Source organism: Procambarus clarkii, chromosome 57 (genome assembly GCF_040958095.1).
Source record: "Procambarus clarkii isolate CNS0578487 chromosome 57, FALCON_Pclarkii_2.0, whole genome shotgun sequence".
In the NCBI taxonomy this organism is placed as follows: domain Eukaryota; kingdom Metazoa; phylum Arthropoda; class Malacostraca; order Decapoda; family Cambaridae; genus Procambarus; species Procambarus clarkii.
The window spans coordinates 16,460,197-16,487,171 of record NC_091206.1 but is presented as its reverse complement, the minus strand read 5'-3'; the positions used below and the strand labels follow the sequence as shown (position 1 = coordinate 16,487,171).

At 44.0% G+C, this 26,975-nt stretch overlaps 1 protein-coding gene across 1 annotated transcript in view; it reads left to right on the top strand.

The window, feature by feature from the left end:
• The window catches only part of LOC123744939 (protein turtle homolog B), a 535,220-nt gene extending 508,589 nt beyond the window's left edge, over window positions 1–26,631 (top strand). The window contains exons 12-16 of the mRNA XM_069306332.1: window positions 9,351–9,463; window positions 11,742–11,925; window positions 14,471–14,740; window positions 15,697–15,809; window positions 21,480–26,631. Of these exons, the coding sequence (XP_069162433.1) occupies window positions 9,351–9,463; window positions 11,742–11,925; window positions 14,471–14,740; window positions 15,697–15,809; window positions 21,480–22,037 (1,238 nt within the window). The 3' untranslated portion in view covers window positions 22,038–26,631. The remainder of the gene's footprint in view (window positions 1–9,350; window positions 9,464–11,741; window positions 11,926–14,470; window positions 14,741–15,696; window positions 15,810–21,479) is intronic.
• The last annotated feature ends 344 nt before the right edge of the window (window positions 26,632–26,975 follow it).

Here is a 26,975-nt window from a genome sequence, read left to right as displayed (position 1 = left end):
CGTGATGTTCGTAGCTTCGTGGTGTTCGTAGCTTCATGTTGTTCGTAGCTTCGTGTTGTTCGTAGCTTCGTGGTGTTCGTAGCTTCATGTTGTTCGTAGCTTCGTGTTGTTCGTAGCTTCGTGGTGTTCGTAGCTTCATGTTGTTCGTAGCTTCGTGGTGTTCGTAGCTTCGTGTTGTTCTTAGCTTCGTGGTGTTCGTAGCTTCGTAATGTTCGTAGCTTCGTGGTGTTCGTAGCTTCGTGGTGTTCGTAGCTTCGTGTTGTTCGTAGCTTCGTGTTGTTCGTAGCTTCGTGTTGTTCGTAGCTTCGTGTTGTTCGTAGCTTCGTGTTGTTCGTAACTTCGTGTTGTTCGTAGCTTCGTGTTGTTCGTAGCTTCGTGTTGTTCGTAGCTTCGTGTTGTTCGTAGCTTCGTGGTGTTCGTAGCTTCGTGTTGTTCGTAGCTTCGTGATGTTTATTATGTTCTTTTATTGTTACGTTCATTTCAGTTTCTGTGGAAGAGTTTTGCAGTGAAATAAATTAAAAAAAATCGTAAACTTTTGTACACGAAAAAAGCAGAATTAGGTGAATAATGAAACGCAAATCACTGACGCAAAACAGTGTACAAATGGTTGCATTAGTAAATCTTACTCCTGCTCATAATAAAGTAGACTAAATTTGTTGAGTAATTAAATGCAAATACATCAGACCCATGTTTTTAAATGGCCTGATAAACATAAGGGAATAGGCAGGAAAATAACTCACGCAGTAAATGAACAAATCCACAAGGGCCGTGACGAGGATTCGAACCTGCGTCCAGGAGCATCCCAGACACTGCCTTAACTTGGGGTGAAATGTGGGTTGAAAAATTGGGGTGAGATGTGCAGCTTGACACACACATGGGGAGGCGGAAGTGACGTCAGTCTCGGCCTGGTACAAGGAAGCCAGTACAAGGAATCTATTTTTTACGGGCTATTCATGCCCGTGCCACCTCTTGGATGACTTAATCTTCATCATCAGGATCTATCAGGGCAAAGCGCCGAGCCATTACGACTATATAGCACTTTGAAGGAGTCAGGATAAGGATTTGGGATGGGACGGGGGGGAAGGAATGGTGGCCATCGAATTGGGACGGTCGGGGATTGAACGCCGACCTGCATAAAGCGAGACCGTCGCTCTACCGTCCAGTCAAAGTGGTTGGGCAGGGTCCAGTACAAGCTGACACGTCCTCACTGTCCTTGTTGCCATGCTAGATGCGGAACCCGGCTGTGCCCAGGTCTCTTCCCTCCACCCCCTCCCTTCCCACTTTTGCTCCTCTCTCTCTCTCTCTCTCTCTCTCTCTCTCTCTCTCTCTCTCTCTCTCTCTCTCTCTCTCTCTCTCTCTCTCTCTCTCTCTCTCTCTCTCACCTTTGCTGTCTCTTGTTTGCGTGTTAAAATAAATTTTCAACTGATTTATAAATCATAATTATAAACATAGTCCGCAGATGACGGCCATTTAAACAGGTATTTGTGAACCTCACTTTCTTGCTGGAAGCAAATGGGGACTATTAACGACAGCGTCTTCCATTCAATGGGTGTTTACATAAAACACAGCTCGTTAGTCGTATTGGTAAATCGGGATTGGCTTCAATGTTCCCAGGAAGTTGTAGGCGCTTCGCTGATTAACTAGAACAGCCCCCTGTATGATGTTCACGCTCTATTGGCGGGAATGTGTTTAATACGTAGTAAAGGACCCTACGTGTGCTCTAATGCAAGCCTATGTACATGCGCACGCATGCACCAACATACTCACATGCACTGTTCTTGAGCAAGCACGCACTCTCACAACACCCGGGGTCCAAATAGATGAGAGAATCAAAAGAAACAAAGTAGATGTTGATAACACCCTTAGAACCGATTTGAACCTGATGTGGTGGAGAGGAGGGGGACCTCTCTAAAAGGAACCCCATCCCCCCCCCTGTATAAAGGGAAGGGTTCACGTAACAGGCGAACCCCAAATCCGCCTGTAAAAAAAAATAACTAGAAGGCTTAACCTAAGAGCTATAACTAGCCCTTGTCACGAACACATAGGTATGCCCAGATATGCAAACACTCATCCACACACACACACACACACACACACACACACACACACACACACACACACACACACACACACACACACACACACACACACATAACTAAGTGAGTACAACTAGGTGTTTACACGGCCTAGCGGCCGAGTGAACAACGGTCGGTATTCGCAGACAACGGATTGCGCTTCGACTCACGACCGAAACAAATGGACAGAATTTTTCATAGACCGAGAACCAAGAGGAATGTTACCATGTTTGTCCTAGAGCTAAAAGGTATGCCACCATGCTAGTCCTGGTGTTGAGAGGTATGCCACTAGGCTAGTGCCAGAGCTGAGAGGTATGTCTCAGATACCTAGATACCTAGGTACCTAGACAGAGAAATACCTAGCCTATGGGAACACGCTCCATGATGAATTAAAAAGCTGTCCAACCTATGCCTTATTCAAAAGTAAAACCAAAAATACCTAAATTTCACCCTCGTAGTTCCCTACACACAGAAATCACACTAACGTGATGCACCAAATGAACAAATCCACAAGGGCCGTGACGAGGATTCTAACCTGCGTCCGGGAGCATCCCAGACACTGCCTTAATCGACTGAACTACATGGTTAAAAGAGTTGAAACCAAAGTTCAACTGAACTTACTGGATCCCGCAGCCTCTCCGAGGCACAAACCAGGATTTTGCACAACTCCCCCCTGCACCCGAGCTATGTCAATAGGCCGTTCTCCCTCTTCGCCCTTACATCATTACAGTAGAACTTCGGTTTCAACTCTTTTTAACCCTGTCGTAGCTCAGTCGACTTAGGTAGTGTCTGGGATGCTCCCGGACGCAGGTTCGAATCCTCGTCACGGCCCTTGTGGATTTCTTCGTAGTTTCCTACCTTGTGCGTCAAACTCACATTGTATCTTGTACTACCCACTCCCCCAATATTAGTGCCTAAGACATGCAACTTCACCATTGTAATCACTGCCAATCAACTTACATTGTAGTTATTATGTTGACTTAAAATTTTGCTACAATGTAGCTATGACAACCCATCAACATGGGTTCAGGGAGGGTAAATCTTGCCTTACAGGCTTGATAGAATTCTTAATAATCTTCCAATTTTGCTACAATGTACCTATTATTATTATTATTCAGATTTTGCTACAAAGTACATATAAATAATTTTCTGTTAGATTAAGAACCTGCCTGAAACGCTATGCGTGTTAGTGGCTTTACAAGATTGTAAAGACGCCAGTGTTATGTAGTCTCACAAACCCAATGTACCTTTTTGTATACTTAAATAAATAACTCCTAAATATGCCACCCGACTTGTTCCAGAGTCACGAGGAATGGCCAAAATAATTCAACCTTACGATAATGGCATGTGGTCAAGACATACAAGATACTCGCACATAGTTCGGACACGGAACACGGCAAGGAAATGGAGGTGAACTTTTACTTCCACGAAGCCCCTTCCTGCGCGCACCATCAAACGCCACGCGCCACACGCACCACCACGCACCACCACGCACCACCATACACCACCAACACTCACCATACACCACCACGCACCACCACGCGCCACTACGCACCACCACGCACCACCACGCACCACCACGCGCCACCACGCACCACCACGCACCACCACGCACCACCACGCACCACCACGCACCACCAACACTCACCATTCACCACCAACATTCACCACCAACTTCAGTCTTACATTCATACATTCCATCCCTTCTCTCTCATCTATTTTCTCTTTGATGTGGTTGTCTTCCGCGCTTGGCTTCCCTGCTTCTATAAAATATACTCCCCTCTTTATCATCGATTACCACTGCGCCCTCTTCGTGCGTCTCTTGGCTAGTACACACACACACACATGTCTTACCTGTCGAAGCTGAGAGGCAAGATCAGGTTGTGATAGGGAGAAATCCACAATTCCCAAGAAACAACCTTGTTACAACTCTGAGTTTGCTCGGATGAGCCAATAACGCGACAGTATATTGCCCTGAAAGGATCAACATGTCTTTTCAACAGAAGAAAATGTATATATGCTGGTTAGCATTGTAAATGTGTGGCCACGTCTGTGGTAGAAAAATAATAATAAAAAAATGCCTTTTCAACTAACAGGTCGACTTTTTTTTTTTACACGTTATCGTAACCAACGTTACTATTGCAGCCTATTAAGGACAAGTAACGGCTCACAGATATGTACGTTTTCTATATATCGGACTAGATAGGTTTAGTGGGTTGCTTGGGTTCATGCGTTTCTGTTTAGGCGAAAAAGGTATTTTTTTTACTGTGGCAAATCAAGAAAACAGACTGGAAAGGTTATGAGGACAAGGAGCAGCTGTGATAGTATGATGGAGTGAAAGCATGGTGTCCTGTATTTAGACCATCGAGGATCGAACTTAGTCCAGCAAGAATTATAATTATATGCAATATTTTGACTTCCTTAAAGAAATATTTTGTGCATTTGTTGCTGAATTTTAGATCAGTCTCCATCAGCTTCAGCCACATTGTCAGTCATTCCTCTAGTCATTCCTCTAGACCTGAGGAGCCTCCCAGGGATGAGAGACATGAGAACTCTGTATTGAGTTACACTTTTATATGTAACTCTACACATCGCCATCTGGCTCTATATATCACATCATACGACAACCTGTCCGTCTGAAATGTCATGTAGTGCCCTCCTATTATGTAGAGTGGGGGAGGGGCCATGAACTATGCTCCGCTGTTATGTAGAGTGGTGGCTATACCACTATGCTCCACTGTTGGCTTTACCTTCACCCCGTGTGTGCTAAGCCGGTTGGGCTGGCTTAGTCTTCCTTGGCGAGCCACCATGCCAGGGCTGACCCGGATACATACAGGGAAGATGCTCTTAGAATTGAATTGAACTATCGGGGGAAACCACCAAGCTATTACGTCTATGTAGCACTTGGAAGGGATCAGGATAAGGATTTGGGATGGAACGGGGGAAGGAATGGCGGCCCAACCACTTGGACGATCGGGGATTGAACGCCGACCTGCATGAAACGAGACCGTCGCTCTACCGTCCAGCCCAAATGGCTCTTGCTTAGTCATTCCTTACATGTCAGCGCCTCTTTCGCAATGCGGTACTTCCCTCACCTCTATCCTCATCCCCATCCCCCACCAGGGTCCTAACCTCACTTCACACCAAAAAATCTTTCCTCAGTTCAATATAATTTCCTGCCTCACTTTTTTCTCACAGCGAGACCCTCCTGTTGTTCCACAGGAGGAACTTCACCATTCTGCTTTCATCCGGAACCTTCACAGACAAACTTTTCGACAAAAGCAGGAAACGAAATATAGAATATATCAATACCGACAAGATGAGGCTGCGGTCAGCTATCAGATCAAGCCTGACCTTTCACTGCTTCAATGTCATTAGCTGTGGTTATTAAACAAGGTGAAAACAGCCATCAACTATTTCTGCAAGACTGCAATATGGTTTCAAGAAGTTCGTTTCGGCTGCTGAAACCCTTGTTAAATCTCTCCACTGAACTAATGCGAGATCAGCACCGGACATTGCGGGAGTCTTTGGCGGGTATGTTACTGTGGTTTGCTGGTGGAGCTCCGAGCATTAGGCATCTCGGGTTCAATAGTCCGTCTGACAGCGGGGCAGAGTCGTCCTTCCATCTGGCAGCGGTGGAGAGTCCTCCTTCCATCTGGCAGCGGTGGAGAGTCGTCCTTCCGTCTGGCAGAGGTGGAGAGTCGTCCTTCCATCTGGCAGCGGTGGAGAGTCGTCCTTCCATCTGGCAGCGGTGGAGAGTCGTCCTTCCGTCTGGCAGCGGTGGAGAGTCGTCCTTCCATCTGGCAGCGGTGGAGAGTCGTCCTTCCATCTGGCAGCGGTGGAGAGTCGTCCTTCCATCTGGCAGCGGTGGAGAGTCGTCCTTCCATCTGGCAGCGGTGGAGAGCAGCCAGGAGGACCACTTGTTGCCGTAGATCACATCACGGTGAGAGCCACAAAGCTGCCTGTCACTGAGGCCCCGGGAGGCGGCGGTGTGTCACTGGTGGGTGAGAGGGAGGCCGTAATGTGGGAAGGACTGGTGTTTGGAGAGTGGTGTGAGGAGCACTGTTGGGATTAAAAGAGTGTTTTTGAGTAACTAGTATGGGAGGATAATAGAGCCGCACCCCAGCTCCCTACCGCACCCCAGCTCTCTACCGCACCCCAGCTCCCTACCGCACCTCAACTCTCTACCGCACCCCAGCTCTCTACCGCACCCCAACTCTCCGATAAATACCAAGATAAAGTTTTCGAGGTAGTAATCTCGTCCCACATTCCGGAAACCTCGCGCCTGTTCAAGCTCTTGGATTTGGCGATTAAGCGACGACCTTCGTTCTTTGCTGGGTCTGCGTTCGATCCCCCGATGGTTCAAAAGGTTAGGAGCTCAGTTCTATCTCAAACGTCTTGTCTTGATGCCTCTTCTAAGTGCTACGTAGTCGTACTGGCTTGGCGCTTTCTCCTGTTATACTCGGACTCTCATACTGGGCTCCTGTAGACCCCATGCTGCTCCTGTAGACCCCATGCTGCTCCTGTAGACCCCAGGCTGCTCCTGTAGACCCCATGCTGCTCCTGTAGACCCCATGCTCCTCCTGTAGACCCCATGCTGCTCCTGAAGACCCCATGCTGCTCCTGTAGACCACTGGCTCCTCCTGTAGACCCCATGCTGCTCCTGTAGACCCCATGCTGCTCCTGTAGACCACTAGCTCCTCCTGTAGACCTCATGCTGCTCCTGTAGACCCCATGCTGCTCCTGTAGACTACAGGCTGCTCCTGGAGATCACTGGCCCCGCTCTCCTCGACTGGTTGGTTTACATTCATAATGTAAGTGGTGTCGCCATGTGCGCCGCCTCACATCGCAGAAGGTCGCCTCTCAATGTTTCACAGTTTACCTGTGTGTGTCTCTCTCTATGGCCGCGCACAGCAGAACCTCTACGATGTAGCGACGTCCTTACGTCTGTTCAACGTAAAAAATGAACAGCGATTACGTTTCGTGGTCGGTGGGGCGACGCCTTGCACTTCCTCGCGGGACGTTCACATCAGGAGTGACTCCAGCAGGATCCTTCAGGAGGATCTTGTCACCACACAAGCTTTAGGTTTGTGTGGTGACGAACGGGAACAGGCTGATTGAGGAGTGTCAAGGGAAGTTGGAAAGGACGTAGGGAGAGACGGAAGAGGAAGAGGGAAGGGTAGAAACCAGGGAACAGAACAGGAGGAAGAGGAGGAGGAACTGATGGTAGAAATAGGGGAAGAAATGTAACTCGATGCTTTAATTGCTCAAGTGTCGTAATGACCCTTGAGACAAATGATGCTAACGAGGCACTGTTTATAGCGGAGCTAGGAAGGGACGGGGAAGGGGGCGGGAGAGGTGGTGGGGAGTAATGGTGCTAGGGAAGGGGGAAGAGGTTGGGTGATGGGACCACCAGTAACCACTGGAAGGAGTGTAGGAGAGTTCTGGATGGCGGCGAACCATCACAGGGCGAGGAATCTCTGGAAGATTTGAGACCACTGGAGAGTGACGGACACTTCTGAAGGAACCATTAGGGGGGAGTAAATTAACGCAGATGGCTGTTTGAGCGCTGAAGCCAATTAGTGATTGATGAAGTAAAGTGAAGGTGAAGGGAGTGTGGAGCTTCCTGAGGAAGTAATCAAGAGAGAGTGAATAAAATCTTGATGGTCCAAAACATTATATGAGAATTAATTGAGTCCAGAAGCAACCTTAATCTATACAGGAGGGCGTTGAGCGCCAAGCGGGGAAGCTTACACGCTTGAGAGATGAGAGCCCACGCATTGGTGAGTGTGCTGTGTGCGGGGGGGAGTAATGTAGATCTTGGGGAGGCGTTCAGAGATGTATTAAGGAGACAGGGGAATACACTGGGAAGGGTGGCGGGCGCTGGGGTCTATTTTGGTGCTTGGGAAGGGCAGGGGATTGCGTCTGCTGGGGGCGGACGAGTGCTGAGGACGGACGAGTGCTGGGAGTGCTGGGGGCAGCACTTGTGGGGTGGAAGATCGTGTAATTGGCGGCCATGGGAGTGAATGGACGAATGAGGCAGGTATCACGTAAGGCAGGTGATGGTAGGGGATGAGCGGTGAGGCAGGTGAGAGTAAGGGACATGCGCGGTGAGGGGTGAGGGGAGAATAAGGGGGGAGGAAGGGGGTAGCTGTCATTCCACCCCTCACCCCTGTGAAGTATGGAGCCTGTGCAGCAGGGAATTATTTATACGTACCGAGAGGGAGAAATTTAAGCAACTCTTTCTCTCTATTATATTGTATTATTGTTTTAACAAAGACCAGCTAGGGTTCATTAAGGGTTTTTTAATGATGTTCTTAATGAAACGATAAACATAGATCTGTTATCCTTTATCAGCTCATCTGAAGCCTCACCCTAGGAATTCTTATTTAATGAGCTTATCATTTTTTCCTTTTGTTGGGAATAAAATGTATTTAATGTTTTACCATGCTAGGTTCAAGATGAAACTGAAGCCAACTATGTACCAGTCTTCATACAGTTAATTGACTGGATTTCACGCTTAGTAATATGATGAGAGAACATGTTCCAAATGCGAGTCAGTCTAGGAAGGAATGGTCACTGACTGAGTAATGTTCTTGAGAATGTCATAGCTTGCATAAAGATGTCGATGGCTGAGCGTCTTGTCTAGAGGTTGCCAACAGGTTACCTTGAGGTTACCTTGAGGTGCTTCCGGGGCTTAGCGTCCCCGCGGCCCAGCCCCGCCAGGTGATGAAAAACAAAAATTTCTAACCCGAAACTTCACTATATTTTCAGTGTTGCACGAGGCTAGTGTGTGTACTTCAGGTGCAATACTAACAGCAACTTTCATGTAATTAAACGTTCTCCCTATACCTCAAGCATAACCACTTGGGGTGGACGGTAGAGCGACGGTCTCGCTTCATGCAGGTCGGCGTTCAATCCCCGACCGTCCTAGTGGTTGGGGCACCATTCCTTCCCTCCGTCCCATCCCAAATCCTTATCCTGACCCCTTCCCAATGCTATATAGTCGTAATGGCTTGGTACTATCCCACGGGAGACATCTCCCGTCACTCAAGGTGCAGTCGCATCTCCACAGATCTCCAGTATCAGCTCTTGATACTGGTAATGGCTCAAAAGGGCCACCACTTACGGACTATTCATGCCCGTGCCATCTTTTGGGTGGCTTAATCTACATCAATCAATCAATGGTACTATCCCTTGATAGTTCTCTTCCCTTGCCCCCTTACCTCATCTCGGGCTGGATAAACATTCAGTGTTTGGTTCTGGTGTTCGCAGGGCCGCCGGACCCTCCCAAGAACTGCTCCATCGCCAACCAGACGACGGACACCATCGAGGTGGAGTGTGTAGCGGCTTTCGACGGCGGTCTTCCCCAGACATTCTACATGGAGGTAGGTGAACTTTCCCGAGGTCCTGAGTGAGTAATATCTCGTAGGAGTCACAGTGATGGGTACCTATCTGGGGTCAGAGTGACGGGTACCTATCTACCTGGGGGTCAGAGTGAGGGGTACCTACCTGGGGTCTGAGTGAGGGGTACCTACCTGGGGGTCAGAGTGAGGGGTACCTACCTGGGGGTCACAGTGAGGGGTACCTACCTGGGGGTCAGAGTGAGGGGTACCTACCTGTGGGTCAGAGGGAGGGGTACCTACCTGGGGGTCACAGTGAGGGGTACCTACCTGGGGTCAGAGTGAGGGGTACCTACCTGGGGTCTGAGTGAGGGGTACCTACCTGGGGGTCAGAGTGAGGGGTACCTACCTGGGGGTCAGAGTGAGGGGTACCTACCTGGGGGTCACAGTGAGGGGTACCTACCTGGGGGACAGAGTGAGGGGTACCTACCTGGGGGTCAGAGTGAGGGGTACCTACCTGGGGGTCACAGTGAGGGGTACCTACCTGGGGTCAGAGTGAGGGGTACCTACCTGGGGTCTGAGTGAGGGGTACCTACCTGGGGGACAGAGTGAGGGGTACCTACCTGGGGTCTGAGTGAGGGGTACCTACCTGGGGGTCACAGTGAGGGGTACCTACCTGGGGGACAGAGTGAGGGGTACCTACCTGTGGGTCAGAGGGAGGGGGTACCTACCTGAGGGTCACAGTGAGGGGTACCTACCTGGGGGTCACAGTGAGGGGTACCTACCTGGGGGTCACAGTGAGGGGTACCTACCTGGGGGACAGAGTGAGGGGTACCTACCTGTGGGTCAGAGGGAGGGGGTACCTACCTGAGGGTCACAGTGAGGGGTACCTACCTGGGGGTCACAGTGAGGGGTACCTACCTGGGGGACAGAGTGAGGGGTCCCCAGATACTCTACATAGAGGTAAGACAACCAACCTTCCTGGAGGCCATAGTGGGTATTAAACTTAAAATAATGATTGACTGAGATGTATATCGAGTCACAGGTAATCCAGGTAGTCAGTATATTTTGTTCTGCACTGTTCATTTATGTCTTTAATGTTATTGAGTACCTCCGGTGTGCTCTTTACTTAATAGTTATTTATGTATGTTTCCCGATGGTAAAATAATTAATCTGAGTGTAGTATTAATATTGTAAATTAATGGCAGAGAGCCACGATTTAATATTGATGATTATCATACAATGATAGAGTGATGAGTGCCTCTGGGTTATTTAGGCTTGGTGTTGGGCTTAAGGCCTATTAACATCTGGAGGATAGTTAAAGCCCCAACAATATCTTACAGATCAACCAGCAAGTATTATTTATTTCCTTGGACTCTCAATGTATATATACCTGGAAGCGGATACACTCACAAGTCGAGCTTGGCCTCGGGCCGGGCTTGGGGAGTTGAAGAACTCCCAGAACCCCATCAAGCAGGTATCAAGCAGGTGTATATATATCCCTTGAATGTCTGTATTATACAGTGAAAACGAATAACCAGGAATAATTTGATTTTAGGCAAATAAAAGCAAGGATACATTAGCATTGTTGATATCTATATGTTGTGTTTACTTCCTGATGATTAGTAATAGTCTGGATCAAGTCATTATAAACCAAGCACGTTTGTAGTACTCTCAAGTGATGGATGGACGATAGTAGACTATTGATGGTTATTGGTAGACTATGGAGAGGTGAGCATAATGTGAGGTGAGGACGGAGCAGGCGTGTGTGAGGTGAGGACGAAGCAGGCGTGTGTGAGGTGAGGACACAGGCACAAGGGACACTTGCCAACACAAGTTAATTACACCACCAGCAGGAGGTAAATGTATTCACCCTAGACTTCAGTATCTGCTCTCTCTCTCTCTCTCTCTCTCTCTCTCTCTCTCTCTCTCTCTCTCTCTCTCTCTCTCTCTCTCTCTCTCTCTCTCTCTCTCTCTCTCTCTCTCTCTCTCTCCCACACTCACTCTCTCTTAATTACCTAGGATTTTCCAGCGGTTGCGACCAGGTTATAATAGAGTGTGTAGCAATGAAATCAAATAATAAGTCTTCTGTGTCAGATTAACAGCCGTCATCCTACGAAACGATAATTTCACCGAACGGTTAAATTATTGCTTAATTCTTTCATCGTCAGAGGTCAATGAAAAGACCACCAGGCACCATAACAGCAAGCTCAGTGATGGATTAATTCTGTTTTATATATTCTCCACTTCGTGTGTAAAGATTGAGAGACAGAGAGAGAGAGTCGTCGTGCAAGTCTCCTGAAGTGACCCTTTCTCTCGCCAGGTGTACGACTCGACGACGGGGGCGCTGCACCGCAACTTGTCGTCGGGGGAGCCTCTGTTTCACCTGACGGAGCTCCGGCCGGGCCTGGCCTTCCTCATGGTCACATACGCCGCCAACTCCAAGGGCAGGAGCGACGTGGCCAAACTTGAGACTTTCACCCTCAAGGTGGCCGAGAAACGCACAGGTAAGGACTCGTTAAACAGGGCAAGAAACGCACAGGTAAGGACTCGTTAAACAGGGCAAGAAACGCACAGGTAAGGACTCGTTAAACAGGGCAAGAAACGCACAGGTAAGGACTCGTTAAACAGAGCAAGAAACGCACAGGTAAGGACTCGTTAAAAGGGCAAGAAACGCACAGGTAAGGACTCGTTAAACAGGGCAAGAAACGCACAGGTAAGGACTCGTTAAACTGGCCGAGGAAAGCACCGGTTCCTCGGCCCAGGTTCACTCGTTAAACAGGGCAAGAAACGCACAGGTAAGGACTCGTTAAACTCATAGGAAATAACTCTCAAAACTGGCTGATAAATACCCGGGTAAGTCCCCTCTTAACTGGCTGAGAAATACATTAAGGACACGTTAAACGTAGAACAACGGGAGAAAACAGTAAAATGTTCTCTTTTCCTGTTAAATTGGTTAAGTTTTGAACTGAAACGCCAAATTCGGCGACTAATTTTATATTTTTTTCAATAAAAGCTCCTTAATAACCTATTGATACATCAACCTCTCCTCCTCCACCCTGAAGCACACAAATTAGTACTAATTCGCACTAATAAGTCAGTATTTGACATATCCTTGACAACAACAGTATAACATATCATTCATGCTTTTTAATAAAACACGCAATTTTTTCAAATATAAATTAATATAAAATCTTAACCAACAAATATAAAACAATAGAAATGACGTTCCGGTCCGTTGGACCATTATTATCAAGTTGTATGAGATGAGATGACAGACGAGAATGTGAGAAATAAACAGTGAGATCAGGGGTAAACCACCAAGCCATTACGACTATATAGCAATGAGATCGAGTTTACATAATGACTTAAGGATAAAGAAATCTGCAGAAGGCCTTTAATGGCGTAAAGAAAGAGCTGTACTAAAGACAGAAAAAGATTGAGAAGAGAGCACAGAGTGACCAAAAAGGTTAAGTCAGATGATGCTCGCTAGGAAAGATCCGGACTGAACGTCGTCTCTTTCTCCTCTTTCAGCTGTGTGGGTTGGGTGTCTAACTTTCAGCCTTGTTATCGTGACTTCCTCTCTGCATAAATAAACTTAAATATATATATATATATTGTTGGTTTATGTATAGTTAGTCCTGGGTGCGGTCAGGTTACCTGTTTTGGTTAAAAGTGGATTCAACCATTATTTCCAGTTACGAACACAAACAGCAATTTAATCTTAATACGTTATCATCGAAAAATACTTTGGTGAACTCTGTGTTTATTTTGAGGATGGGCTGGGGGGTATGAATTAAAAAACACACACAGAATATTCGAGCTTCAAGTAGAAGCAAGGAAGCACTTGAGAACTAGTCGCCGTGTTACTGAAATTTTTAAATTAATTTTTATCAGCACCTTTCCTGCAACGATAAACTGTATAAACTTTTTAAACGAATTATATATATATATATATATATATATATATATATATATATATATATATATATATATATATATATATATATATATATATATATAAAAAAATATATATATATATATATATATAAAAATATATATATATATATATATATATATATATATATATATATATATATATATATATATATATACAAAAGTAGCTCTTGTAAGCTACTTTTGTAAGCTTGTAAAAGTAGCAATTGAAAATATATTGGTAAATTAACATCCAACTAGTAGCGTTATAGTGTAAAGTTTCAGGGACACTCAAGAGACAAGTAGTTACTGAATTACAGCTCTTTCTAAGAGGAGAAGGTATGTAAGGGGGCCTCTATGTGATTTAAGTAAAAATCGAATACATGTGTCATTTAAACTACAAGCTTCATGCTTGGAATGATTCTATGTCAATCATTCTGTCCCAGCCATTAATCATCCGCACCTCAAACTGTTACTTGCGTTCTGAAACTTTTCTAAAATGTCTTTTTTCGTTGGAAATTACAATGGAATTTATCTGCAAGTTCTCACATCAAATGGATTTTTGTTCTGGTAGCAAAGAGCGAAATTTTACGTGGTAAATGGACATGTTTTTGTATCAGCGGTCTTTAACTCCTGCGTCCATCGGGTTGTTGATTGTGTCTATCTGTGATACAGCTAGGCGAGGAGTCACAATAACGTGCCTACCAGCACGGTAGACATGTTATGAAATATGTTGACTAAACCACACGTTATGAAACATGTTGACCAAACCACACGTTATGAAATATGTTGACCAGACCACACACTAGAAAGTGAAGAGACGACGACGTTTCGGTCCGTCCTAGACCATTCTCAAGTCGATTATGAATGGTCCAGGACGGAGCGAAACGTCGTCGTCCCTTCACTTTCTGTCTGTGATGTTACTCACTATACATCAGCTTTTTCACAATTTACCATTTTTTACGAAACTGTATTCGTTTAAATATTATTTTGTATATATGCTATACTTATTTTTTCTTCTTATATTTTTAACTACATAGTTTAGGTATATATTATCACAACATTGCCTAGCTTTCCTTTTTCCCTTTTTCCCTAACATTTTCCACTTCCCCGCAGGTCCGCCAGCGCTGCTCGAGTTCACACCCTTCCTGGGAATCGTCATCGGGGTGGTTCTGGTCATCTTCCTCGTTGTTATCGTCATCATCACAGTTTTCAAGTTCCGGAAGCCACAGACGAAGCCGGAGGAGAGCGGCCCCAGCGAGGAGTACAAGGGCGACCTGGAGAACAAGCCGCTCAACGTTGGAGTTCTGAGGGCGAGGGTGAAGGAGGGAGTCAGCGCGGGGGAGGCGGAGGACAACGACCCGGATCTAATCCCCCACAGGGCGGGTAGGTGAAGAGATTAGATCTCACTGTGTGTGGCTTCGGAGGGTTTCCACTCGACATGAGATTGTTTCCTCTTGAAAATAAGGATTCCTGACGAAATAAGTTGACTGAGAGAAGCCATATCTAGATGGAAAATGATGCGAAGATCGAATTCTCACATATCATTTGAGGATTCGCAAGGCCAGATCTAACAGGTCCCTAACCTACAAAATTGGGGATTTTCTGAAAAGTAGCAGCTCACACATATCTACATTTTCTATGCGTAGGTTGGTTAGGTTAGATGGGTGGCATGGGTTCGAGCGTTGTACTACCCCTTATTTTGTATGTTATGAAAAATCAGGTGAACGGGCTGGGTGAAGAGCTTGTCTTGCCGGAAGTTAGTTTAATGAACCATTATCAGACAGGAAGAGCTTCTGCCACTGACTCTAGCTCTCACTTGATTTATGAATCATCTTGATGGTCAGTTGATTGATGATTGATGAAGGTTAAGCCACCCTTAGAGGTGGTACGGGCATGAATAGCCCGTATGTTGATGGTCAAGGATTCCCTCTGCTCTTATAAGTAGTTAAGTTGCCTTCACAGACTGAGGTGAAACACTACAGGTAGTATAGTGTAAATTTCATATCTCAAAACACACATTACTTAATCATTCTCATAGTCCTTCAAGCCCTTCCTTGTGATTAAGTAAAAGGTGTCAATCTTGCTTAATCATCCTAACATATCAAAAACATCCTCCAATTTGAAGAAAATTCCTAGCTATGACATGACGGGACACCCAGCGACATACACTCCTCCCAACGACATGACACACCTAACGACATGATCACTTCAGTAGCGAGTCGTGCTAAAGTGGAAGACACTTCATGGGGCAGGTATACGAGACAGTTTACAGTCATGACACGACCGAAGTAAACTCAGGTGCCACCGCCGCCTCTCACCACACAAATCTCCCGCCACAGACCTGATGCCGTACCCGCACTACGAGGCCATCGACCAAGGCGCCGCTGCTCACCAGTCCCACTTCGGGGGAAACTTCGAAGTGTCGCCGACGGTGAGAACTATGCCTCTGCAGGTGAGTGTTTCCTCGCTCCTAGTTCCCCGTCCCTCCCTCCACGATGTTTTCCCTTACTAGGTGTAAGTTCCACGTCACCTGCCACTGTTGTGTTTCTGGAGCGCTTGCTTTCACCTGCACAAGTCCCCCTTGTGTTAAACTGTGATCTTCCTCTCGTAGTATTAGTTTACCCTATATGTTACTCCATTTTCTATGAGCCAACAAGCACATACACAAATTCAAATGTTTTTAATTATCAACGTTTAATTTGTGTATGTAACAACCAAAACTAAATAATTTTACATTTACCACCGTCGTGGTGAACGCATATTTCCATTTCTTATCAGGACTGTTCTCAGGCTCTTAATCCATAACAATAAACAGTCAAAATGTCATTGCATGTACCCAACGGGTCAATTTACGAAACTTTGACAAATTGGTTTGAGAAGCAGTTGCAATTTTCAGATAATAGTGGAAGGCTGGAACTAGCAGCCTGCCGCACGACTACTAGGCCATTTGCGGGATAAATATTAAATGTGGAAGGTAACTTTCTGGACAGGGATTTATCAAGCACTTAAGTGGAACCTGACGAAAGCTGTACATCTTTCCTCAAACATGGAGGTTTATTTTGCAATTATGAAACAGTTTATGAACTCCGAAACGTTACGAGATTGTTAATAACAGTAATAAGCGTAAGTTTCAAAGTTTCGAAGGTCGTAAATTGTTAATACGTATAGACTAAGCCGCCACGATCGAGGAAAGATGTACGGGTTTCGTAAGAGGAGACGCAAATACTTGATAAATCACAACCCACTCAAACCCTGGATCCAGGAGTGAGATTCACGAAGGAGTTACGCAAGTACTTACGAACTTCTACATCTTTCCTCAATCATTGTCGGCTTTGGTTACATTTATTAAACACTTTACAAGCACGAAAATTTCCCAATCAACTTTTATTAATGTTATAAACAGCCTCCTGGTGCTGTGAAGCTCCTTAACTGTTGAATAATTGTAAACAAAGCCGCCAAAGATTGAGAAAAGATATACAGGTTCGCAAGTACTTGCGTAACTGCTTCCTCAATCTGGCCCCAGGTTTTGACTATTATCTCCCGTGGTCATTCAGACACTAGCTGGCTGTGGTTAATGTGGTGGGGGGCGTCAACTCCCCCCCCCCTCCTCTGGGGGCACCCCAACTCCCATCTCTTCACCCCCCCCCCCCCCGCCCCCCCCTTCCCAACACTTGTATCCATCATGGAGATAACCAGTCTTATTACACCTGCTCCAAATTATATCAACAATTAATCATGTAATGAATTTTAACCCCCAAAGAAGCATAAAAATTAGTTCCCTTTAATTGAACATGAAACGGCAACATATCTTGTGATTTAGAACAAAATGGAGAGTACAAATAGTTTTTGTACAAGGCACTTTTTTTTTTTTTAAATACACACCTAATTTTGATTCCTTGAGTTAATGTACCTATGTTATTCTTTTCATTTTTAACCTGACGACTGAGGTGTCAGGCCTCACAGCACTGTCATATTCATTCATGCCAGAGTCACTCTTGGTCACCTTCTGTTAAGAAATTATTGGTTTGATCTTAAACAATGGATTGATTGACGGCCTCCTCTCCAAAGGAGGGGGAAACTGTCCTCAATTAGGCACTGTCTTCAGTATTAGTAAAGATGTCATTAAGGTTTTTTAATTTTTATTTGTCGTACTCTTGTAAGTAAATTTCCTCTCATTATCCACAAGGGTGAGTCTGGCACACAAGAAGTTGTGTGAGTGTTCACTTCTGATTATGTTCATTGTTTTGCTTCAGGCGTCCAGCCATCCTTCTTATTATATACAAGGTTAGTGAGGTGTGGACGCATGCTTCTGGCTTGTCTCACTGACTCGGCTCAAGACCTACGGACGCCCTGGAGTACATCACCATAGTTGATACACACACACACACACACACACACACACACACACACACACACACACAACACTTTGGGTGACACACACACACACACACACACACACACACACACACACACACACACCACTTTGGGTGACACACACACCACTTTGGGTGACACACACGCCACTTTGGGTGACACACACACCACTTTGGGTGACACACACGCCACTTTGGGTGACACACGCCACTTTGGGTGACACACACGCCACTTTGGGTGACACACACGCCACTTTGGGTGACACACATACCACAAACCCCCAGTTGTAACTTTAAGATACAGTTCCCAAAGGGCATCTTTCAGTGGAGTGACGGAACACCTGGAGATCCTGTCAGTGATCAACGAAACAGATCTAAAGTTATAATGCGAATTTCAGTTCGTGTTATTTTAGCTTATATTCAATTTTCCTTCACTAAACATGAAAGAAACGTAGCCTTCACTATGAGGAGTATATGTAGAGTTTACATACCACACCACACAGCTCTGATGAGATCCCAGCTCACTCTCAGAACTCAAGGGGATGATTATCAATAGGTTTACTGACGTTATCTTGACATGTTGCATGATGTTAACTGACCTCTGCATGATCAGCTTGTTGAGTTCGTAATAGCACTTTATTCCACCGGTGAAGATTATGTCTTTTTGATGAGTAGTCAGAGTGGTAGTTAGAAGCATGTTCGGTTATTTACTAAATTGCATTTCATCATCAGGCTGAGATGATGATGATGATGGTAATTTCACCCTTATATACGACAAGCATAATGACATCGTTAGGTTATGTGAAGCGAGGAGTCCCAGGGCAGCTCAATACCATTCTGACACGGATATGTTGTCTATCAACTTCTCCTCGTAATAATCCATCGCAATATTGATGTTTTTACAAGACTAATGAGAATCTGTTGCTAATAAGTTTGATCGGTTACCTAGGATCGTAATGATCTTCGCCAGGATGCAGTTGCCTAACTCCCGGATACCTATTTTTACTGCTAGGTGAACCGAGGCATCAGGTGAAGGGAAACGTACCCAACCGTTTCTGTCCTGTCAGTTCTCAGCGGTTCCATCACCCATCTTTTTGGGTCAAATTCTTATTTGCATCTTTATTGAAACATGGCGTAGTGGTAGGCTACATATTCCACAATGTTTATAAAGATCATTATTATTCCTATTGTATGATATATAAGTCCTGTAAACATTCATATTGTATGATTGTAGAATGTTTTAATGTAAGATACATAAACATAATCACACTTCTGCATAGAAGGTGAGAGGAGTAACTGAAGAACAATGATGAAGATGATGAACAGAACATGGTGGGAAGGATGAGGATCAAACGAAAATGAAAATGATGATAGGTTTTAAGGATGTTAAGTTTGACTTATCAAAGTATTAGAAACCAATCCTAGAAGATGGAAGCATAAAGAGTGGAATGAAGTAACAACCATAAGGACAGGAGTGGAAGAGAACACACAAAGAGAACACAGATCATGACTTAAGAAGAAGTACGACGTAATGAATGACATCTTGGGGCAGTTTAAGATGTCTGTGAATAAAACTAGATTTATAAATAGGTAAATGTAGTGATTGTAAATGTTCCCTAGAATGACAGAATTTAAAATAATAATCATAATTTTGTTAGAGGTTTTTACAGCAGGTTTCGTATAACAAAACTTTCAAGATTGATTCTTATAGGTGATTTGAATCGTAAAGTAGGAATAGAGTGTAAAACAAACATAATTTAGGTGGACAATAGGTACCAAGAGCAAAAACTAATAACTGCGGATTGAAAGATATGTGCAGGAAAAGAAAGTTATTTATTATTAACACATATTTTACATATTTTTTTAAGCATGAGGGCACACAAAATACTCAATGATAAAAAGGGAAGAATATAGAGACCAGTTGGCTATATACAGAGGGAAATATGTTGAATTGTGCAGACGATGAGTCACAATAACGTGGCTAAAGATATGATGATCAAACCACACATCAGAAAGTGAAGAAACGATGATGATTTAGGTCCGTCCTGGACCTTTATCACACGTCTTGATAATGGTCCAGGGACCAGATTCACGAAGCAGTTACGCAAGCACTTACGAACCTGTACATCTTTTCTCAATCTTTGGCGGCTTTATTTACAATTATTAAACAGTTAATGAGCTCCGAAGCACCAGGAGGCTGTTTATAACAATAACAACAGTTGATTGGGAAGTTTTCATGCTTGTAAACTATTTAATAAATGTAACCAAAGCCGTCAAAGATTGAGGAAAGATGTACACGTTCGTAAGTGCTTGCGTAAGTGCTTTCGTAAATCTGGCCCCTGGACGGACCGAAACGTCGTCGTTTCTTTCACTTTCTGATGTGTTGTTTGGCTATCATATTGAATTATATTTCTAATGCAACACCACTAAGATAAATATTTGGTGGTCTGTTCACATAGGAACGCTGGGCAAGTAAAAACTGGATTGTAAATAGAAGATCGCGCCAGAGAGGAAAATTCTCAAATGGAGATCAACGTTGAGAACTTGTGAAACAGAGTTGGTAGATGAATAGAATATGATGATTGTGGTCTTTTTGCAGGTGGCTTTATCCAGACAAAATGTGATGGCATGTGAAAGGTATACAATGAATGTTTAGCTAGAAATGGCAAGTAAGTATGCCTTGCTGGATCGAGAAAGTGACGAGAAAAGTTGATGAACCAAAAAATGGATTCTGTGGATGAAAACTAAAAGGAGGACGATGAGGAGGAGGAAGTATGATGAGTGTAAACAAAGTTACGAACGAGGAGGAGCTCGGACAAAATTTTAATAGCAAAAAATCATAGAGCATTAAGTTATTTTGGAAAGACGGTAGAAGGTATAAGAAGAAAACTGGTGGACGAGCCAACGCCAATATTAAAGATGCACTTGGGAGAAAATTAGGTGGTAAAGAATAAATTAGAAGTAGGGGGAAGGAGTTCTTTGGAAGTCAGACGCGTCGTGATGTTGATGAAAGAAATGCAAATGTAAACATGATTGATTCTGCCGGTGGGAAAAGCGTCCAAGATAGATTACCAGAAGTTATTTGCATGAAAGCGATAAATTTATCAGTGCGGAAGCTGAGATATGGGGAAAGCTGAAGGCACTGATGAAGTAAAGGTGGAAATACTTAAATGACGAGGAGAGAAGGAAATGAAATGCGTGAGGAAAAGTTACATGAAGCATGGACACGCGATCATGCATCAGCTGGCTGGAAACAGGAAAGAGAGCTGTGATTGCACCTTTAAGTATGAATAAAGGTGATCGCAGTCAGTGTAAGAACTACAGTGGCATTATCTACACTACAGAACGCGTAGTTAAACTTATTTTAAAGATAAATTTATCTTTAAATTTCACTCATCCGTGAATTTTAATTTAGATATTAGCGTAACTCTCAGATTAGTAATTTTGTCTAGTTTTCAGAACATTAGGCTGCTAGTTTTCTTTCATAAGAGTTCATGATGGGCTTGGATGTTTATTAAAATTTATACACTGTGATTGCAATATTATATTTTAAGAAATAATTCCCACTTTGGCTTAAATTCAATAAATTTGAAACTTTAATGAACGTTAAACAATGATTATTTTCATTATTATTCTGTAATGTTAGTTTTTTATATTAGTATAATTAGCAAGTCATGTGGAAAAGTCATTTACTAAATGTGTTTTTCTCTCTCTGTCTGTCTGTCTGTCTCCGTGTACGTCTCAAGCAGCATAACCAAACTGGGCCTGGTGGTGAAGTCACGTATGTGGAGCTGGCCATGCCCCTGGAGAACCAGAGTGGTGCTGCCACCTACAGTGGTGCTGCCAGCTACAGTGGTGGCGGTGGTGGAGGTTATAGTGGTGGTGGTGGCGGTGCTGGGGGCTATAATGGTGGTGGCGGCAGTGGTGGAGAACCTTGTATATACGCCACCATCGACCACAGGAGGAGCCTCACCATCAACCCCCCATCACAGACCGTGGCTTCTTCCCCTGCCAGTAACCCGGGCAGCACGTACGCCTCCCGTGACTACAGGAGAGGGAACGGCAGCTTCCACCACCACGCCAGCAACCCCAACCTATACGCCACACTGGACCACAGACGGGGCGGCACCACCACCACCACCTCCACCACGAATCCCAGTCTCTACGCCACTTTACCGCACCGAAAGGACACATTTGTCACCAGCATCAGCACTACCAACATCAACATTTCTCCACCTGGATTTAGAGACATCAGAATGAGCTTGCGGACTCCCTTGGTGAGGAGGCCAAGCGAGAGTGCTGTTTAAACGGAAGAAACGTGTAATGAATTCATACTACATAATTAATTCTGACAAAAATGGTCTGAGTTGCAGTTATCACATTAAATAAAAAATACATCCTGGTACAAACGAGTTGGTGTAAGTTCTGTAAGATAAGTTACGCCAGAAGGCAGCATCCGGGTGAACTGTCGGATATTCGTATAGAGTTTGTGTGTGTGTGTGTGTGTGTGTGTGTGTGTGTGTGTGTGTGTGTGGAAGAGAGCAACAGGCCTGCTGTCTCACAGCCTGGTAGGTGGACACACACACAGGGTGCTGGTCCACATGTACTGGTATTGGTGTTATGTGCAACGGTGAGCTAAATGTTGCCGGGGTTTAATTGAGGTCGCGTCTTGTACATATGATTGATCATCAATTTCGATTTTCTGTTCTTTAAATACTTGATATGTGTTGTATTTCATGACGATATACAGAAGTTCTTATCTACTTCATATTTTATATATCTGTGACTGCAGTGCTCCCATTCTATTCCATTTGTAGCATTTTAATTTTATTGCAATTGCCTTATTTCAGTTCAGATTTAGAATTTGATAATAGCTAATATTTTTAAGTTAAGAGACATTGGTGATATCTTAGCAGGATCCATCAGGCTGGCTTCGGACACTGTCCGCCTCACCTCCATATTGTACGTGTGTAAATACCTGTAAATATTTAAGTGTCTAAGTGTACAATGTGTCTGTTTATATGACTAAGTATCGGAACAAATTTACAAACTGTATGGTATCCAGTGACCTCATGAGACAGTGAAAATGTTGATTCTGCAAAGAGAGGGAGAGGGGCAAAGGGGGAAGTACCCTTTGCTTCCAGAAAAGTGACGGGACCAAGATTTGCTGACAAAAATAATAGGGTCAAGAGATGCTGACGACGTCACTACGTCACCAAGTAACGAGGTGGAGACATGTCGACAATGTCACGCCGTCTTCGTGTGAGACAAGTTGACATGTCTCTCTCAGTTTCTTCCTTCTTCCGGTGACGTGTGGTTCTTGTTTTGAACTATTTGTCTGTGCCACATGCCTGCCATCTTTGGGGCCAGTCTAATGGTATACTTCTGAAGTTTCTCCAGTTGTGTTTTGTGGTTAACAAGATGAGAATTCGATGCTGATGTTGCACGTTCTAGAGCTGGTCAACCTTAGTTCATGTGGTGTACAACGCCCTGAATGATTTCTTCTTCTTCTTCACCTTCTTGAAGATGGTTCTCACTTCGGCCATCCATGCATACGCTGTTCACGTTACCAATGTATAATTCAGTCTTTCTCTTAACTGGTGATATTTATTGTATGGGCCTTCTTTCTACAGCTTCCATCTTTATTAACTTGCATTTGTTGGAATTGAACTCTAACAACCACTTTGGTCATTTTTGTAGTTTGTTTTCCTGCAACTTCAACTTCAAAAATGTGATTCATTTTTGCACACATTCTTGAAAATAATTCTGTCTTTTTTGGTAAATAACACAGTCATGTCAGTAATAGGCATATACAGTAATATAATATTACTGTGTATGCCCTCGTGGAAGACTAGAAGCCCGTTAGGTTTACTGAGGTTGCTCTAGCCAGGGACGAGGGGGGTTATCCTGATTGACTTATCCTCCACTTTCACCCTAACTTTCACAAAGTACGCGAAGGTCGATATCAGTTGTTATCTAATCCTCAGCAGGTTGGGCTTCATTTATGTCCGGGTCATTCATATATATTAAATCAGAGTTGACTGGTGTATTCTTCTCCCTCATTCTTGTGGGCGCTTTGACGTCTTGGCTGAGGAAGCTTCTCATTGCTGCCTTCAGCATTTTGGCTTTATTTCTGCTTTGTTGATTTCTGTTTTACTCTTGTTGGGAACTGCTGAAGTCTCTTGATGATGATGATGATGATGATGATGATGATGATGATGATGATGATGATGATGATGATGATGATGATGATGATGGTGATGATGATGGTGGTGGATGATGATGGTGAGAGTTGAGGTGTTTCTGTCGCTTTCCTGTCCTGGCCTTAGCTTCTTTTTTTAAAGAGTTTTGAATATTACCGTAATTATTGTGACCCTTATAGTAGTAGTAGTAGTAGTCGTCCTCTTCCTCCTCCCCTTCTCCGTCTTCCTCTCCTCCTCTTCCTTCTCCTCCTCCTTCTCCTCCTTCTCCTGAGAAGATTGCATCTGTTATGACCCTTGACAGGTTGCTCCCTGCGAGCGTGATTATGTCAGTGTGTTATCCTGTCTGTGTTTGTGTGCTTGACTTTAAATCTCACATAATTATATGTTTTCTGTCTCTGACTTGACTGTCATCTGTCCTCGGCGCTGGCACGGTAAGAGGATCAGTAAGATTCACGACAGTAAGGTCGTGAAAAGAGAGAGTAAAGAGCGTGTGGGGAAGGTAGAAGGGGAGAGGAAACCTGGATTAGGTTTGGGAAATGGGAAGCGAAGACAGGCATAGAGAGAGAGAGAACTCAAGCGGTATGGAGAAGAATTATTGGAGCAGTTGTGACAAGTTGGATAATAGGTTTGGGTTCAGGTGACTCAGGTGAAATGGGTGATTTTTGAGTGTCACGAATGAATTTTGGGTGTCATAGAGGATGATGGATGAAGTGGTGATCTGGCTGAAAGATAGGGTTGTGAGGTTTGAGGTCAGTTCTTTACCATCTCTTTCTGTGCCTCTCTTTTTTTTATCATCCCGTGCTGAATTATACGTCCATACACCTAGTCTTGGGACAAAATAATTGGCATCTATCCATTCATCCATCCTTTCCTTTGCTGCTGCAGTTCTCTGATCCAAAATTATATCTTTCTGGAGAAAAACTTATTTGTCTAGGCATGTTTGCATACTGACCTATCTGTGCTTGTGGAAGTTGGCCGGGATCCTTGCTGACCCTACTTTGCTCCCTATTTTATTAAATTTCTTTCCTTCCATAGCCCTTAAAATTCTCACTGTTATCCTAGCTACGACTCCTTTTGGTACTAAATTTTGACTTGTACTCTCTCTGTTTAAATCATGCCAAAATGCCTATATTAACTATTTTTCGAAATATTTTGCATGTAATGACATTTTGTCTGTTATCATAACTTGTATTCATCAAACACTGTGTATTCATCTAATTGTGCTTACTTATTTTTGCTTGCTGGGGTTTGATCTACAGTTCTTTGGTCCTACTTCCCAAACTTCAAGGTTCTGAGACCATTCAGAACGTTCATATCTAAATTAGAAGCTGTGTGAAGTCGGTCTTAACCACTTTTCTTTGCTGTGCATTCCGATGCTTCACTATTATAACTGAAAAAATAATCCAATGTTTCCGTGCCTCATTTGTCCCTTGTTATAATAATAATAATAATAATCTTTATTTAGGTAAGGTACATACATAAAGAGATTTACAAAGTTTGTTGGCTTTATAGATAGAGCTAGTACATACAATGCCTAAAGCCACTATTACGCAAAGCGTTTCGGGCAGCGTACCGAACAACAGCGTACGTACAACAGCGTACGTGTTAGCGTACCACCTATTCCAAACAGTTTGCTCTTGTCTGCTGCCCTGTTAAGTCACCTCTGAATATTGTATGTGGTGATCATGTCTTCAATGACTTATCATCCAGTGATGTGATCTTTAATTCTTTTAATCTTTCTTTCCTTTAATCTCGGTACCGATACCTCTCAGCTCCGGTATTAATGTGACGGAATATCTTTGCATCTCTCCAGCATCGTTCATGTTTAAAGGTATTAGTGTTACATCCTGGGGCCGTATATTGTAATATTAAATTGCCACACGTTGAGTACAAGATCATGGAACACTCCCTGTCGAGGTTTCTAAAGGTAGTACTTATGGTTAGCATTGCAAATGCAGGCGATAATATGTTTTTGATGTGGACTTCGGGAGATGGGTTCGATGTGATATCAACCCCAGGTCTTTTTCTCTGTCCAATTCCAGTGGGGGCGTGTATGTATGTGTGTACTCACCTAGTTGTGCTTTCGGGGGTTGAGCTCTGGGGCCAGATTCACGAAAGGACTTACGCAAGCACATACGAACCTGTACATCTTTTCTCAATCTTTGGCGACTTTGTTTCCAATTATTAGACAGTTAATGAGTTCCGAAGCACCAGGAGGCTGTTTATAACAATAACAACAGTTGATTGGGAAGTTTTCATGCTTGTAAACTGTTTAATAAATGTAATCAAAGCAAGGAAAGATGTACACGTTCGTAAGTATTTGCGTAAGTGCTTTCGTGAATCCGGCCCCTGGCTCTTTGGTCCCGCGCGTGTGTGTGTGCGTGCATGCGTGTGTCTGTATGAGAGAGCAAGTGTGTGTATATATGTGAATGTGTATGAATGAGTGTATCTAACCCAATACTCTAATAGAAAACAATTTTCTAACATTTGTAAATGAATCTCCATGCTGCAAGTATTTTTGTGCTTGCTTAAGAATGAGTGATAGTGTTAGGTGGAAGTGAAAATTAGAACCAGTAGGTGTTTGTATATTTTGTACAGCTACGAGTAAGGGACATATCGTGCCTTTTGCATACTTATATTTGAAAATAATTTTCTTGTCTTCTCTGTGTGACGTCGGTAAATAAAATGATAATTTGTATTGATGACCTTTTATTTCACCTTCGTGTTTCATAACTTCAAGATGCTTGAGACTAATAAAGGCTTTGTTGCATATATATAATTCTTGAAACTAATTAATGCTTTATTGCATATAATCCTTGAAACTAAATAAATGCTTTGTTGCATATATTTGTCCACATATCCACCATTTTCAAGTCGATTGTGACGATTGTGACGCCACACCACCAACAGCGACCGACCCGCACACACACAGCACCTGGCGACAACTGAAGAGCGCATGCGCCGTGACTGTCCCTCCCTCCCCCTCCCCCCTCCCCCTCCCTCACATGCCTTCAATGTGCTACATTTAGGACCAGGTCGTGC